The sequence below is a fragment of the Furipterus horrens genome, unplaced genomic scaffold (genome assembly GCF_987537825.1).
Source record: "Furipterus horrens unplaced genomic scaffold, mFurHor1.1.pri manual_scaffold_3, whole genome shotgun sequence".
In the NCBI taxonomy this organism is placed as follows: Eukaryota; Metazoa; Chordata; class Mammalia; order Chiroptera; family Furipteridae; genus Furipterus; species Furipterus horrens.
The window spans coordinates 58,106,279-58,124,978 of NW_028327173.1; the positions used below are offsets into that span (position 1 = coordinate 58,106,279).

General features: G+C 35.1%; 1 protein-coding gene across 1 annotated transcript in view; it reads left to right on the forward strand.

Annotated features, from left to right (window-relative positions):
* Positions 1 to 1,015: 1,015 nt before the first annotated feature.
* PTGFR (prostaglandin F receptor) overlaps positions 1,016 to 18,700 on the forward strand; it is a 31,202-nt gene continuing 13,517 nt past the window's right edge. Inside the window, exon 1 of the mRNA XM_090271688.1 lies at positions 1,016 to 1,887. Coding sequence (XP_090127814.1) covers positions 1,090 to 1,887 — 798 coding nt within the window. The 5' untranslated portion in view covers positions 1,016 to 1,089. The remainder of the gene's footprint in view (positions 1,888 to 18,700) is intronic.

Here is an 18,700-nt window from a genome sequence, read left to right on the forward strand (position 1 = left end):
ACAGGCCTTTGGCGCCCCCAGGGGTGGGAGGAAAACTGACCCCCTAGCATTTGAGCGATTGCAGAAAGTTTCAGCAAGTTAGGAGGTTTGGGGGAAGATGTTGCAAGCAGCCGTATGGGGGCGGCGGGGTAGTAATGGGAGAAAGTCTGGCGGTAAGATTTGAAAGAGGCGGCCATCCTCTGGACAGCTCGGGCAGACCCACCAGGCGAGTCTCAGGAAAGGCTGGCTCCAGAATTCCCAGCCTCCGGGAAAACTGCTTGTGAAACGCCAGTCGGATTACCTCGGGGCGGGGTGGCTGTGGTCTTGGGTATCTAGAGCCTGTGACTCAGGCTTCAACTCACTAGGGAAACAGTGACAATAAATACTTCGTTTTGGATGTTGCTACCCTCGAGCTGTAGCTTAATCAACACCCTCTGCGCAGATGTGCTCATAGTGAGCACAACTCACCTCTTTCTGTTGCGGCCCAGGCTTTCTGTACATGTGGGAGCTGGACCAGAAAACCTTCCTAGAGACTCAGCACTGCCTTCCACGGGGCAATGATGCGTGTGGTGTGCTGGTATTTGATCTAAATCAAATAGGTTTAGAGCTTATTCAGGAAAGCTCCAAAGTGACCTTTGGAGAAGATTGTTCTGTCTACCTGACAAACAGGCTGTTCACCTAAGGAATAATCTGCAGTTTTGCAACAAAGCCCACTTGAGAAAAAAGCAGAAACTTTAAAAGGTCATTTAGTTATTTAAATAGACTCTGATAGTTTAAAAAACTTTATTGGGCTTAAATCTAATCTTGTTAGTGATTTTGCAAACCTGTGAAGACGCTAATCAAGGGGGCTCCATTTTGGCAGCTGCTTTACTTGGAAGACAAAAAGTGGAACCCCAGGTAGATATGTGCGGCTTTCAGGATGATTCATCTTTGCTATGATAGGTCACATAAATCGGAGTCCTACCCCAAGGTACTTAACTGTCGGATGTGCAGTTATGCAGTGCTCATAATTCCTCTGTCTTTATGCTACAGATGCCTGGACTGCAAGCCTGCACTGTTCTGAGAGGGAGATGACTTGAACGGCCGGCTTTTTTTTTCTTCCCCACAACAATGTCCATGAACAATTCCAAACAGCCAGTGTCTCCTGCAACTGGGCTCCTTTCAAATACAACCTGCCAGACAGAAAACCGGCTTTCAGTCTTTTTTTCAGTCATCTTCATGACGGTGGGAATCTTATCAAACAGCCTTGCCATTGCTATCCTCATGAAGGCATATCAGAGATTTAGGCAGAAGTCCAAGGCATCATTTCTTCTCTTGGCTAGTGGCCTGGTGATCACAGACTTCTTTGGGCATCTCGTCAATGGAACTATAGCAGTATTTGTATATGCTTCTGATAAAGACTGGATCCGCTTTGACCAATCAAACATCCTCTGCAGTATTTTTGGTATCTCCATGGTATTTTCTGGTCTGTGCCCACTTTTCCTAGGCAGTGTGATGGCCATTGAGCGATGTATTGGAGTCACCAAACCAATATTTCATTCTACAAAGATTACATCCAAGCACGTGAAAGTGATGTTGGGCGGTGTGTGCTTGTTTGCTGTTTTCATAGCTTTGCTGCCCATCCTTGGGCATCGAGACTATACAATTCAAGCATCAAGGACCTGGTGTTTCTACAAGACAGAACATATCCGAGACTGGGAAGACAGGTTTTATCTTCTCCTTTTTTCTTTTCTGGGGCTTTTAGCCCTTGGTGTTTCATTCCTGTGCAATGCCATCACAGGAATTACACTCTTAAGAGTTAAATTTAAAAGTCAGCACCATCGACAAGGCAGGTCTCATCATTTCGAAATGGTCATCCAGCTCCTGGCTATAATGTGTGTCTCCTGCATTTGCTGGAGTCCGTTTCTGGTAAGAGCCTAACATTTTGACAATTTTTGTTTTCTACTCTTTTTCCATGTTCAATACAAGGTTTGTTGTCTTTTTCAAAAATTATTGGTCTTGGTGGGTAACACTGCTCAATCTTTTAAATGCTGAGGTTTACATCTACTTGAAACTTATTTCAGCACTCAGCTCTGGCTTTGAATTAAGCTATTAATGAAACACAAGGTTATTTCCCCACAAATCTTGAGTTGTCTTGCCAAACAATTCTAAGTGTATTATTACCTGCTTTCAGTGCAGTATAAAGTGATTTTATAGAAGTAACACAGTTTTAATATATTGGATACAATTAGTTTCTAAAATGTGAAAAAATGACCAACTATTATACAATATTGGAATGGACTCTAGTAAGTCTTAGTAGAAAGTCACATAGACTTTAGTTTTATAGAAAAGGCGTATTAGCTACCAGATTTTCAGAATACACAATGACCAGGTCTCAGCTTGCAAAGGGAGATGATGAGTTGAGATAGCTGGATAGTGCAAGTGGACTATATGCATAAATCAGGTGAAGAAATCACTAGTTCACAAAACCAGGAACAATGCCAGTAGTACAGGGAGAGATATGATTGGCAGGAGAGACAGGGATTCCTCCCTTATCATTCATTCTTTTTCAAAAAATAGCTTAGCCAAAAATCTATATTTGACAGTTTGATGTTCTTATTTGGAAGTGAAGGCTAAGGTTAAGGAATGGGCAACAAATAAAAGTCATTTAAGTAATTTCCCAGGTGGAAGAAAAGAATACTTATCATCAGTAAGGATGACTTTAACTCCCTTTAACATTTTCCTTCAGGATGGAAAGAGTGACAACATGCCATGAAAGAGAAAAAAGATCCTTCTGTACATAGCTACTGATGGCAGCAAAGATTGTTTTCATTCATTTTTCTGTGTCAATGGGGAGCATGCTGGTATCCAGAGATAGTGATGCAGGCAATACACAGGTAGAGGTGAGGTAAAGGGGTGAGATAGAGGTAAACATAAAACAAAGGTCACGGTCATACCTTGCATGGGAGTATGAAGGTATTTGTTACTTGTGTAGTTTTCCTAAGCCCTTGACAGGTCCATTGTCCAAGAACTGTTGCCAGTGATGTTTAATAAGCAATCCTGATGGCCCTGATGCCCAGAAAAGTTTGTGGGACCATAGAAAGAGCCTATGATAGCCAATTTTATTTTACAAAAGGATTTGGACTTTTTGAATATTTATTTCTATTCATATTATTTCCTCATAATTTGAATTTAGCTTCTTGAATAGTTAAGTCATTTAAATATTTTTTCATGATGTTTCTGAATTGGTCCAAGGAACCCAAACAAGGGGGCTAAGCTGGGTGTGTAAGTGACAAGTTAACATTTTGAGGTCTGCTTGTCAATTTAGGGGGCCTTAGGTGGACCCAAGCAGGGATCTCATCTGTGCTCATTGTATAGTTATTTGAATCTTAGTTCTGTCATTACTTGGATTCACTCCAGTGTTTGTTCTGAAGAGTTTAATTTGTTCCACTTGACAGAGGGAGTTTCCTTAGAAAAATGCTTTTATTTTTCTCAGACTTTGAAATAAAGTGACTTTTCAAAATAAAAAGAGAGTCTGAGTATAATTGGAATCAGTTTGGGGGTTGGAAAGAGAATACTAAGAAGGTGAGAAAGGAAGTAGTTGAAAATATTTAAACACATTCTTTGAACAAAGCTCATAGTTCTGGAAAGAACCTGAAACACATTAAATAGTGAACTCAGTGAGAAATATAATCTGGACAACTGAGGTAGTTATTGGTGTTTCGTTTTTTATTTGTTCTGAATCACTTAAAATTCTGCTTAGTTCTGGCTTTAACTTTGAGAAATCAGAGTGATAGGGTAACTACTGCAAGACCATGGAAGGTAGCAAATTTAAGGTTGTTTTTTTTTATATTAGATCCTATTTATTCTTATTTATTTTTTAAAGCAAATTTCAGTTTTACTGTAGGTAGTTAATTTATGTTTTTCCTGACTTTTTGGTTTCCTTCACTGTTAAAATGTATATCACAATTTAACTCATATTTTGAACATATTTCCTAGTGGAAACAATTATATTTTCACAAAACATTTTCTGAGGTAAACATTGTATTTAACTATAAATTATTGATACACCTATGACACCAATGTATCAATAGTTCTATTTAGTTTGAGAATCTCAATGGAACCCTAGTAAAAATGCAGGCTTGGCAGTACTAAAATTATGCCCAGCATGAGTATCTCAGTTGAAATGTTTCTCCTTTTTCCTTAAATGTCCAAGAAGAATTGCACAGATGTTAACAACTAAGCCATCATTCCCCGCCCTATATTTTAATAGCTTTGTAGTTTTAAAAACACCTCTGAAACCAAGCTTCTAGATTCCCACAGGTGTACTATACCAGTGACAGCTTCTAGGTCAATGTTCTAATTTACTCTATGTGCCTTCTCTCTTAATTGTTAAGTAGGAATTGTTGCATTTATAATTTGAATGAACATCTGTACACGCTCTTCAACCTGTGTTCACTGTCATTTTCAAGACAGAAACTGGAAGAAAGATATGGATGCACACACTAAAAGGAGGAAATTCAGATGATGGAGTCTGTGCTTGACCAGATTTATTGCACCAAAACTTATCAATAGTAACATAATTTCTAAAATGATTTGAATGTTTTGCTGATGACAAAGGCAATACTTTATTAATTTTGATGGTTGAGTTTAACCAATACAAAGGCGAGACGATCATGATGTTTGAATTATATCTTTCTCTCTGTTCTTAATAGGCTTTATTTTTCTTCATTAGTTTTAAGATTACAGTAAAATGAGGGGAAAGCACAAAGTTTACATGTAACCCCTCATGTCTCCCTCAAGTCATCTTTATTATTAACATCTTGCACTGCTGTCATGCATTTGTTACAACTGATGAGCCAATATGAATACATTGTTATTGATTAAAGTCTCTAGTTTATATTAGGGTTTCCTCTTGGTGGTTTACATTGTATGTTTTTTGACAAATATATATTGACATATTTCCACCATTACAGTGCCATAAAGAATAATTTCACTGCCCTAAAAATCCCCTGTGGTGTTTTTCTTTGTAATTTAATGTGTCACTTTTCCTAAGAGGAAAATGTGTGTGTGTGTGTGTGTGTGTGTTGTCAGGAATTGAGATTTTAAAATGTAGTACAATCATAATATTAATTTAAAATATAACTTTTAATGGCTTTAAAAATTTTACAGTATCTGGATTTTATAAATTTAAATGTGGTTAAAACATATAATTTAACTGAATTATAATCCCAATGGAAAATACAAGAAAGTACAAAGGCATTTATTAGCTGATAATTCCATTTAGCAATAAGTTAATGCAAAGATCTTTGAGAGTCAAATGGCAACTATAAAATTGTCTTCTGTGCATACTAGGTGAACCACTTTCCTTAATAAATGAGTCTTGAATACATCCTTTCAATGGTCTGCAAGTGAGAGGGAAAAACATTTACTAGCACTACCAAGTGACATTTTCTTAATATTCTTTGTTTCCGTCTTTATATAGGTAATTCTTTTAAAAGTTTTATTTCTAGAATATGCTACCCTAAATGGAACTTATTATTTTGGCTATGCTTATGTCACCAGTTTGGAAGAGCAATAAATACTTGTTGACTGGCTGACTGTAACATAAGTAGTACGAATGTCAAAAGATTGCAAATGATTGACCAGAATGTGGATTCAGAGTTTTATTGGTTAAGAGTTAATTAAGCAAACACTGAAGACAAATGCTAATTTCTCATCTGTTCCCTAAGTTAGCAACTGTAAACTTCTGACATTATTAAACTTTAGTGACTTTTTACCTTCTCTTCAGGGATAGAAGATCATTTTGAATTGGGAAAAGAAGGATAAAGTATATGAAGAATAAAATGGTTTCTTACGTAGGTGAATTTGCCTAAGAAATGTGTTTGCCTGCATATGTAGAGTTTGAATTTGATTTTGGTAAGATTGTTACTCTTAGGTTAGTATTTCTCATCAATGTAGTTAAACATTTGGTCACAACTATGTTTGTCAGATATAAATCAAAGACTTGGGGGGTTAATTGAACTCTGACTGAATTACAAAAGGTATTGGCCTCAAAATGACGAGGTCTGAGAGGGCTAATGGCAAATGTTGGAGCAAAGCAATACCATAGCAGATCTTGACTATGAGTGAAGATTGTTTTCTTTGAAGACGAGCCCTCATTTTCATATTTATTAACTGCGTTATGGAAACCTGTGTAGTGTCTTGTGCATTTTACACAACACCAAAAAAGATGGTGAATGGATGTGCATATTTAAATAAAAAGGAAATGTGGAAAATGCATAAACATGTACATATATGTGTGCATGTATAAATTGTTTACTGAGTTAAAAAAAATTAATTGACTAATTCACCATTGGATCTAATTGTACCAAATGCAAGGGCTTCTAATGGGTTTCATTCTACTATTAAAAAATGAAATGGACTCTTTTCAAGTTTTATGTCAGATCTTAGAAAATAGGCCTTGTTTTATTCTTGGATTGCTGCTGACTTTAGAGGTAATATTGTCATAAATTGTTTTAGCTGGTTTCCTTTGTGAAGTAGGATGTGCTCCCATGTTTGGGATTTGGAAGCAGCAAATGTTCTCTGGATGAAGGGCTGGTGATGACGCTTGGGTTCTAGTACACAAAATTCTTCAACAACTCAGGTACTTATAACTCAAAACTAGTATCAAGAAAAAAAGAATATTTTAGAACTATGTCAATGTAGTTTACGTTATGGGAGTTTAGGCTGCTTTTGCGTTTGGGTGGGCATGGAGTAAGTGGCATGAGGTCAATGACAGAGGCTGGCAGACGACCATTTCTAGGGTATTTGGGAGCATATTCCTGTTCCTGAGCCTGGGTGTTGTCTCCCTTCCTCCTCTCTTAAATATCACCTCCTCTATCTGGGCTGTTTTAATAAGTGCCCTTTCTCTCCTCTCTTTCCTTCCTCTGCTTTATTTCTCTCATAGCACATATTAGCAGTAAACGGTAACACAGAATTTCTTTGTTTCTCTAGTGTTTTTTGGCTTCTGCCTCTAGCTCCTTGGAAAAAGGGACCTTGTTTATAGCTCCTTGGAAAAAGGGACCTTGTTTACTGCTATATCCTCAGTTCTTAGACCAATGCATGATACACCATTGGGTCAATAAGAATTTGCTAAATGGACTTTATGTAAAGGAGGTCTCAATCAGTGATAGTATGCTTTTCCATTTGAGAATCACTCTACCCCTGAAGTCAGGACTCAGCTAGCTAGCCTCACGGATACGTTTCCTTCCAATTGGAATCTGCAGTGGAGAAGTCTGAGAGGGACATATATGTTCAGAGTTTCTCCAGGAGTATTAGTTGAAAGTGGAGTCCTGGAGAATCCTGAACATTCTACAGTATGAATTTAGTGCTAGAATTTAGGAATTTTGTCAGCACCCAGAGGAATTTCATGGATAAACTATGATCATATTATTCTATCATGATGATATTGCAATTATTTGTTTACATGTGAATATCCTATGTGAGTGTTGGTTCTTGATGGCTAGGTTCTATATTACTGGTTTGTGTTTTAATTTCTACAAACAGTAGGCCATAAACCAGTGTTTGTTGAATGAATAAATTAGAAACCAAGTATTGGGAAATATTAAATTAAGTGATGTTACTTATTCAAAGTTATTTTTTGTTGCATTTTTGTTAGCCCTGCCTTTCTCTGTACATGCACACATCCCCCCTCCCCCAATGTATTTATTTTTTACTCATGCTTTATCTTTGAGAGAATTCTGTCAGGAGACAAAAGGAGAACATTTATTTGAGTAAAGACCTACAGATATTGGTCATTCATCATCATAAATAAAATCCCTATAGTAAGTGTTGAAATTTCTCTAAAAAATAGATTTACTTACCTTAAGTCTCTACCAGCTGATTGAGTGAATATGTGGTTCATTTTTTATTGCTAATCAGACTACATGATTGGGTAGGTTTTATATTTACAGAGGATTAATTCTCAGACAACTCCAACAGATCTATTTAGTGGACATTGTGGTGCCCCATCCAGATACCATTTTGAATGAGTCTTGTGTTTGGAGAAATTACCCCCTTCCGAGGGGAGCTGCCTTACCCACGGTTGTACACCCCTGTCTTCGGTCATTCTGTGTGCGGTGACGGGTGGATATGGGGATACAGAGAACTTGCCCTCTTGCCTCATTTGGGGCATTTCAGAAGGGTCCTCCATGCTTCAGAGCTTGCTGAGGCCTTTCTTGCACCTGCGTTGCAGTTTGCTTCTCTCTGCCAAATCCTGTCCCCTTACTGCCTCACACTCCCCAGAAAACTTTCTACATGAGATCTCTGTCTCAAAGCCTGTTTCCTGCAGAGTCTGGCTTAGGACAATCTTCTAGAAGTCCATTTGTTCATACATTATTTAAATATAAAGCATAGATTTTATTACACATAGGTTTATAGTATGACTTGATAAATATATTGAGCTATGTATATGACCCCCCTTCATGGAAGTGTGTGATGTAAAAGTGGCCCAGCGAAGTCCAGTCAGTTAAAAAAAAGATAGTCCTAGGTTAAGAATTTCCACAAAAGTCTATTGCTTGAGATATTCATGGTGGTCTAGAATACTTTAGTATTTTAAGTTCATTTACTCTTGGCAAAGCATGACTTCCTGTTTTTATGAAAAAAGGTTTATAAAAATGCCCAAAATGCTATAGACATTGAGACAGCACTTTCAAAACATTACTTGAATGATTCAAGTGTAAACAGATAAAAAACATGTGGATTAAATTTATATCTTCATGAATATAAAAATCTCCTAATTGTGTTTTGGGGATTTTTATTAAGTTCCCAAACATTTGAAGAACAATTGAAGATATTGATATGTCTAAAATCGCTCTACATTACCAGTCTTAACTTTATTTGCTTAGTCTTATCTTTACGGGAGGATAAAATGCATTTCATTTATATTAGCTTTGGAAGACTTTTATAATAATCATACCAAATTTTACCTGGTATATCAATACTATTTATCTATATTTAGAAAGGACTTTAATAGGAGAAATTTGTCTTTTATATGTGCAAATATTATCTTTCAAGCTTATGTAAATTTATCATTCTGTCTGTGTTCTGTCCTGGGTATAAGGATAGTGCCACAGAAGAATGGATACAATTGTGGCTTTTTACAGAGAGGGTGGTGGTTTTTCTCACTCCTTCTAAATTATTGACTCCCCAGATAAAATCCAGATTGTGGAATGCCGAAGTGGAGTGTGGTTGTGATGTGATGGTGTAGAAGACAGAGACAGTCAGATTATGTAAAAGGATTTATTTTAACTCTTTGTGTACAGTCTCCAGTGAAGCCTTCCCTTTAGAATACAGTAGTTATTCAAGTACATGGAAAGGCCAGGGTCCCAGCCCGCCACATCTTAGTTGTGATCTGGAGTCACTCTAAGCCAATTTTGCACATCTGTGAACTTATTATAATAACAATCCTTAAAAGTACTAACCGAAAAAATGATTTGACCTTTCTACAATCTCATAACACAGTCTTTGGCACATAATAAATACTCAACAAAACCAAAATACCCTCAAAAAGTCTATTGCTGTTGTTGTCACCCACCATGTCACTTAGAAATCAGCATCTGTGTTTAGATGTTTTCTAGTTTCTCCTCTATGAGGAAGGTTTGCTTGCAGTGGAAAGGAACAGAGGGAGCTCATAGCTTCAGAAAACTTTCTGGGACATTCCCACTTGAAGTTACTTCACTATCTCACCAGATGTTGTCTGCTAATCTTTTACATGTTATTCAAAATGAAATACTCTAATAATTTATAGTTATAGTAATTTATAAGGTGTTAGCTTATAAATTATTGGAATCAAGATAAAATGAGCAAAAATTATTGAGACCGTTATATATAAAGCAGTACTCTTGGAGTCATATTTCAGGGATTAAAAGATAAAGTTCTTTTTTTTTTTAGAGAGAGAGATTATAATACAGTTGGAGTAAAAGACATATCCTGTCTTTTAAGACAAGAGTTAAGATATTAGCTCTTGGAGAGGCAGTGTAATGTACTACTTAAGAGCCTGGGTTCAAGTCCTATTTCTTCCATTTCTGGCTATGTGACCGTAACCACTCTGTGCTTCAATTTTCTCATATTTAAAGTAGGTATAGCAACAGTACCTGTCCTGGTTTGCTGCAAGGACTAAATGAATTAGTATAAGTTGAATAATGCCTGGCATAGAAAGTATCATATATTTCAGTTATTATACTACTATCATTATTGTTGCTGTTGCTATTAAATGTTAATGCTGTCAGCCAGTGATTTTGTCAACAAGATGATCAAAAGCACTTTTAAATTAGTTATTAAACAAATAATGGGTGCTCTAGTAGGAAACTGTCACTTCCAATTTGGTGGTCCACAGTATGCTGATTTATTTGACAAATTTTTATTGAGCACCTGCCATGTGCCAGCCAGTGTTTCAGATACCGGAATAACAAATCTGTGATTTACCTGTTCATAATATCTATGGATTTAAGCAATAGTACTTACAGAAAGTGAAAAGAGAGGACATGTATGAAATTGAAATATGAAGGTATTCAATTATATTTTGTTACAATAGCAGGTATTCTGTTGTAAATGTATGTGAATGAGATTATTTTTGATTACTTATAAAAGGGAAATTTTTTATAGTATACAATTTAGAAGGAAAAATTACTGGAAATAAATGTGACCCTAAGTTAAATAATGTCAATTGTAAAAACTAGGGAGAAAAGAGATAATGTATACAATTCCTAGAGGTAAAAAAAAAAAAAAAAAAAATTCAAGTAAAAATCTCTTTAGTATTTGGGATAGGCTTGAACAATATTAAAAAACAACAGATTATAATAAATTAATATTAAAAGCTAGAAAAATGTTCTAATGCAATAAAATGATTAATGAATCATGATTTTCATTAAATCACAAAATAAAAGTTAATAATTCAAATTAGTATTTTATACAGCCTTTTCATAAGGAAAGTGACTTCATATTAGAAGAGAAATGAATAGTGAAATAAAATATTACAAAAATCACCAACTCTTTCAAAGAATTTAAGTTAAGAAAGTGTTAGAAAACAGAAAATAAGAAAAAACAAATTACTGTGAACATTAATAATATAAATGAATAATAAATTATAAAATTACTTATGCTTTAATTTACTCATTAACCTGCTCATTGTTTTATTCTCCCAGCAGGCTTTTGCTGGACAAAAGGCTGGGTGTCTCTCCACATGGACAGTAAATCATAGAGACAGAAGCCTGACTTGGGAAAATAATCCTGAGGCAACTTCTGAGAATAATACTTTCTAGCTCCTTTATTCTATTCATGATCTTTGACCACTTTTTTACAACCTCTAACTCTTTTTCTTTCCTTCCATTTTTAATATGAATTAAATATAATTATTTGTATTTTTCTGGCCTTGCCTGGGAGCAAGACAGGGGATTTATTGCTGTAGTAATAGAGGAGGAGCCTCTGGGCCCAAAGGTACATTGATAAATATTAAATAATAACATTGCTGTAGCACCAGCAGCCACACTAGTTTTTATTATTACTTTGATTAGATATGTCCTTATTTTGCTTCTTACACTTACATTCATGACAGAAGACCAGGAAACAAGGAAAATAAAAACCACATGAATGATATAAAAATAGAATGCAGGAGAGGGGAGAGGAGCAGGAAGCAGTCAATGAAGGTAGCAGAAAGCTGGCCGTGTGTAGATGGAAGGGTGGAGAGAGGCACTTGCATGTTTTAGGAACTCCATGAGAAAGAAAAGACCTCCTTTATTTCCACAGACATATTCTCTTTATAGAGAAATATTAAATTCTGTGGGTTATAGTTCCTCAAACTACTTTAAAAAGTACAATGTTTTCTTCAACTATAAAATTTTATTGTAAAAATAAAATACAGTATACTATAAATTAGAATAGAAAAATCTTTCAAATCACATTTGCAATAGATAACCAATGTTAGCATTCTGGGTGCATTCTTTCCCTCATACAGTAAGGGAAAATATATTAGTTTAATTTATTTGATTAATAGAGTAGTTAAACCTTTTTCTTAATTATTGGGTATTCTTTCTTTTCTGAATGTGTGGGAATTTGTAAATGATTTTCAAGAACTCTTTGAATAATGCTAATATATAAAAATTAATATAAAAGCAATTGTTTTCCAGGCTCATGGTTAGCCTTTTAATTTGGTATTTTAATTTACAAAAGTAGTGAATTAATCAATATTTTTCTTTTGTGGTTACTGCTTTCTGTTTCATGCTAAGAAATACTTTTCTCAGGCTAAGATGATATCAATATTGATCTCTTAAAGTACTTCTGTTTTTTCATTTTTTGTAGTTATGTTTTTAATATATTTATAGTTTATTTTGGTTTAGTTTGCAAGTTAATAATATGAACCGTCTTTTGAATGGTTAACTAGTTGTCCCAAACTCATTTGTTGAATGATCTTTCTGCAATTGTTTTAAATTTCTGCCTTTATTAGCTCTGAAATTGTTAAATGTGTTTGGGTCTTTCTGGACCCTTTATTACATCCTATTGAGTTATCTCTAACTTTATGTACAACTACCATATACTTCACATTTTACTGAGACTTGCGTCAATTTATCAATTACAGTCGAGAGTGTTCCCATTCATTATCATTATCATGCTGTCCTATTATCAAAGTCATGTTTTGAATAATAATTTTGTAGTTTCTTCATAACAGTATATAAGAAAGCATTGATCTTGACACATTTATTTTTTATTTCTTTGTATTTTGACAAAATTCACCTAAGAAACATTTTATTATTTTAACTATTTTAATATAATTCAGTGGCATTTAGTACATTCATAATGTTGTGCGACCATCACCATTATTTTGTCCAGAATATCCCATGCCTATTAATCACTCATTCCCCATCTCTCACTCCCTTTAACATTTTGTATAGAATTTGTATTTTTTCTTTTTAAATTAGCCTTTACATAGGGTTGCCTAGTTTCACAGTTTGACAATTTCTTTTACCAACTTATAAATCTTACTGCTTTCAAATTAGTTGACTTCTTATCAGATTTTGTAAATATTTTATAGGCTTTTGAAAAAAAAACCACTTTTTTTTAAAGTTACAAAGTTCAATACATAGCTATTAAATCAAGATAGTTTTATAGGATCCAATTTCCTCATTTTTAACTGCTCTGCCAAATAATGTGTAATAAGAACTTAGAATTTCATTACATTTGTGTTTTGTTAGTTTATATATGTATTTTAATGGTTTTCAAAGGATTTCAATGATTTAGACTTTAATTTAGTGTCGTTAGGGGTCAGAAATTCATGTATGTTCTACCTTTGTGGTTAATTACTCCATTTATAAATATAAAGCAACCTCCCCTATCCACTTTAAAATATTTTGCCTTGAGTCCTTTATTGCATACTGAAGGTAAGTATTATTATTGAAACAATGGCAATAGACTTTATGAGTATTTTTTATTTTCTTGGGCATTTACTATTATTGGATCATCTAAGAAACTTCTAATACCATTCTTATTAATGCAGTACAGCATCATCATAATACTCAAAGAGAACCAGTAGAGCTCCCCGTCCCATCATGCCCACAATACCTCTTACCAGGCTCCAGAATTCTGATAGTGAAAAAAAAGCAACCTGGGGAGTAAATTTCTTCTTATATTCTGCTGCCTGTATTCTGGCAGCTGCTTTAGTTCTGCTGATTTAGGAAGTGTGAAGTTAAATCAGAAGGGAGTCAATGAATTGAAGAGCAGGTCAGTTCTGGTTCGATCCAGGAAAATTCTACTGCAGACAACAGTGGACCTCAGTGCCTGTAACTGGATTGTCTTTTACCCAATTTTGCTCAGAGTTTTAGTTTGGGACTAGAAAGGAACTTCTGAGAACATTCCTCCAACCTAGCATTTCCTTTGATCAGCTTAAATTAGAAATGCACTTTTTGAGAGAAAACTGGACTAGAATAGCATATAGAAAGATGTGTAAACTGTGTGATTGCCCTCTTACTCCTCATTTCCTAATATAAAAGCTTTTCCCAAATTGCAACACAAAAATAGCAACAGATATTTCCATCAATATTCCTGTGTTTATTGCAATGAATGAAGAATTAGTTTCTGATACAGTTTAATCTTTACATGCTTCTCTAGTAACATTTTGTGATGGACAATGTCAATATTTCTCTCACATACTATTTCTGAACCAAAAAAACCCCAAACAAAAAACCTGCCTGATATACCAAAGAATTTAAAAATATTCTATAGTCTTTATAAACTTTGATAGCACAAGTTGGTTTTAAAGCTGTAATAGAATGAATGGTGATTCTTTTCTCTACTGAAAGTTTAAACAGAGCTAAGGAAGACTGTATCTTATTTCAAGAGAATATAAAGAATTCCTGTTTTCAGTCAACAAAAATATGCCAAGCAGTTCTAAATGCATGGCATTTAGAGATTTCTGCCTTTTTCTTTCATCTCTGTAAGCTCATAGCTGGCTGATCTATGAATACAGATGCTGAAGCCAGCTTGCTAAAAGCTTTCCTGGATGGTGGAAAAGACAGCAGTGTGTGCTATTTACCTTTTCCTAATTGCCCACTTAAGGTTTGTCTGTCTAAGGCAAACAGTAGTTATATAAAGGCCAGCCTGCTTATTTAGATAGTTTTAAATTGATGTGGATTTCCACATGGTCTATTTAGCAAGCCATTTTATATTTGGTTATAAAGATGAATGAATAACCTGTTTTACCTATATCAGTGCCCTTGTCTCCAATACCTCCCTTAAATATGAATTGACATTAATATGTAACCGCAGCATTGATGCCACTTTTCTATTGGATTTCTTGGCTTCGTTTACATGGTTGCCGAACACTCAAGTTTAAATTAATTCAACTCACCTAGAGATTATTTATCTAGTAAACAGTATAAAGAGACAAGCAAGCTATCAGTTAAAAATCATGCTACAGTGCAATTTCTGAATGATGCAGTGTATTCAGGCACTGAGTGAAGCATAGAAACCAACGAGTCTTGAAGTATTTCTCTGTTACCCCCGTCTCCACAATACTCCCACTATGAGGCCAAAACACTCAAAAATGTTTCAACCTTAACGATAAATGTCAATGTTTTGGAAGGCCACTAGGATCTGCGGCAAATGGTAAGGATCTTCTTTGTGGTGGGTAGGGAGAGAGACTCGGCCTGGACCCTCCCTACTCAGTGACAGACCTACCGCCCAGCCTGAAGAGGGAGGGAAGGATGAATGTGCTATCATGGCTTTAAGAACAGGGAAAAATAGTTCATTAAATAATGCTTTTATAATTAAAATTAGTAAAAACAGAACACCCATATGTGAATGCTGGCTAAGGTACCAGGTATTTTTTTCTCCCAGACCTGCTAGAGGAAAGTTCAATGTTTCATAAACAGTATGCCAATATTACCTGGTTGAACATGAAGTGTAGTCAAGTGTATATGTGGCTGGTGGCTAAAAATATGTGCCTCAAAGAAGAATATGTTAGTAGAGCACATTACACCGATCCAGACCTGACTTTCTTTTTATTAGTTCTGAAAGTCTTGATTTGTTTTTATCTAATTTGTTATAATTTTTCTCCAGGAACTTGTCTCTGATTATTCTAGTGCACATTCTTTAAAAAAATTTTTTTTACATTTATTTTATTTAATTTTATATTTTATTTTTATTGTTTTTCTGTTACAATTGTCCCACTTTTTTCCTCATTGCTGCCCCCCACCCAACCCACCTCTTTTCCCACAGTCCATCCCGACCCCATTGTCTATGTTCATGGATCATTTATATTAATTCCTTTGCTAAACCCTTCCCTTACTTATCCCCTTCCCTCCCTCCCTATTCCCCCCTGATAATTACTCTGTTTCTTGTTCAATTTTGTTAATTTATTTGTGTTATAGTGCACATTCTTATCTCTTTTTATGTGGATAAAATAGAACATCGAATTCTATATAATAATAAAATTTGTACTCTTTGTTTGTGACTGTCTAATCTCTTAAATGGATAGGGAGCTCCTTAGTGAGAGAGTCAATGTCAAATTTTTCTATTCTCTTTTCTGTGGTGCCTGGTACACTACCTGGAAGGTTCAAAGAATACATCATTCATTTGTTAGAATCCCTTAATCACAAATGAAATTTAGTGAATTAAACAACACTGATATAGCTATGGTTATTAAATGCATATGACATTACACAAGGATTTTATTTTTAAAATGTTATATTTGAAAGAAAAAGTAAGGTTTTTGAAATATAACTATAAAACTGTAATTGTGATGATCATTTTAAATGTAAAGTGCTGGCTTAAAATTTTGTTTTAGTGTAAGAATCAATCAATTAGAAACCCTCATCTATAGCTCCTAGTATATGTCAAACATCAGCACTTTGTAGATGTTAACCCATTGAACCCTTACTACATTTTTACTTGTATAATTCCTTGAACATGGAAAATATTTATAACTTAGGCCTGATTAAAAGTACATTTTTGAACAAATTTGCCAAGAAGTCAATGAATTTTTGAAAATTTTCTTCTCTTTTCCCTTCCAGAGCACTGACAATGCCCTTAGTTGCCTACCTTCCTCTGTCCCCAACCTAAATGGGTCTTAATTTATCTGGATAAATTCAAACATTCTAAATTAAAAAATATCACAGCTTTGTTAGTTGCTTTTGAGTATTAAAAATAACCAAGATTTTGTGCAGAATATTTTTACCCTCTGAGACATGTTTTTCCTCTTCTCATGTGTCATTGAAAGGTTAAACCTTTTCTAGGGGAGAAAAGTCCTTGTTGGATGTTTTGCGGGACCCGTGAGGCTTTGATTAAAACCAGAGAGCGACACGAGAAGCCAGTTTCAGAATTTTGATTACAACACAACAACTTTTATTTTGAAAATGTGTTCATTTTTCACTGAGCAGCCTGTTTATTTCAAATGTCTTGCGAAATCTGAAAGTTTTGCCATCAAGACACTACTGTTTGCAGTCATACCCAGGCATGTTTGCCACTGAAGGATGCCACAGTCCCTGGCTTTTAAAAAGAGAACTAAATATATGACCTTAGTGAGGATTCCCCTAAAAAAAAAAAAATAAATAAAATAAAACAATGAAAACCTATCCATAACATAATGTGCTTAAAAATACTAATTCATCTATTCATTAAATATTATTTTTGGTGCCCTCCACATGTCAAATGCTGTTCTAGGTGCTAAAGCTATGGTGTTGGAGGAGACAGGCAGTATCCCCTCTTTCAAGGAGGTTACCTTCTTCTGCGGGTGGTGGTTGCCAGGGGTTGGGGTCTTTGGAGAGAGAGAGAGAGAGAGAGAGAGAGAGAGAGAGAGAGAGCTAATAAGTAAACAAATTAACAGGATGTTTTTAAATAACAGTAACTGCTGTTACTGAGGGTGGAGATAAGGCTCTCTTAGATTGGATGGCCTAGCAAGACCTCATCATGAGGACAGTTCTGGACGACAAAAGGAGTCCCTTACGGGAAGATATCTGGGCAGCGTGGTCGGGCAGAAGGAATGACCAGCATGAAATGCAGGGGTGGAAATGAGCTTATAGTCAGGGACAAAAGGAAAGCCATTAACTAGAGCAAGGGGAGCGTAGGGTGAAGATGGTGGAATTTGAGGGTAGAGAGGAAAGGGACTTTGTAGTAATCCATGGTGATTTGGGGCTAAAAGTTGGTTGAAAACCATTCAAGGGTTTCTTAACAAGGGAATATGATCTGATACATTGTTTAAAAAGGGCACTTTGGCTGCTAGACAAGAGAATGGGTTACAGCAGAGCAGCAATATAGCAGAAAAGTTGTTTGCTCGAAATTTCATTTGACACATGAGTAATGAATGAATAAATTACTTTGCTAGAACGTGTATTAGGATTAAGGCAAATAAATAATTATTAACTAAAGATTATCTTGTGACTAACAAAGGAAATACTTTCAAAATGATTCTCCATGAGGCATGAAATAAAATTACACATTGTGGCAAAAATTTTAAAGGAAACATATTTAGTTATACCTTATTTTACTCGGTTAATACTCTCACTATATCCTCTCTGCTGGTTTAGCAAATGGCATCTTGATGAGCATTCATTTAGTTAAGAATATGAAATTATCCAGTTTCTTTTTGCTCTTAAGATGAGGTTATTTGGCTCTCTTTTAATCAAAGGCACATACACACACATACAAATAAGAAAATTCCATGTTTTAGTTATAAATGGTTCTCTGCTTCCTGACCCTAGAGAAATGACCTAATAATTATTTACTACAAAAGAAAGTATTTCAGCCATTACTGCATTTGTGATTATAGTATGAAGGACATACACATGCACACCATTGCAGGAGAGTGGGCCTGGAGTATACACTTCCCTTGTTTAGAGTTTACTTAAGATTTGACTCTGTAATTAAAAAAAACAATACTGACAATTTTAATATCACAGTTCTCACTGTTTAAACTGTGTAAAACATGAACAAAGCGTATCCTTTTATTTTGCAGAAATTTTCTATAGGGCCTTAAAATATTTTAAAGTTTGAATACCCCACAGAGGTGAATCTTCCTGGGTAGAGAAAGAGAAATGGCTCCACCTAATGAGTCTCAGCAAATCCTGACTCAAGAAGAGGCTGTGCTTTCTGAGTTGAGGAGTTTAACTATCCTCCAACTTGTGTTATTGGAATAAAAGGATTGGTGGTGTTCATGCCAGAGTTAGGCCTTTCATACGTCCTGACTTAAAAAAGTAATTGAGTTTCCCACTTC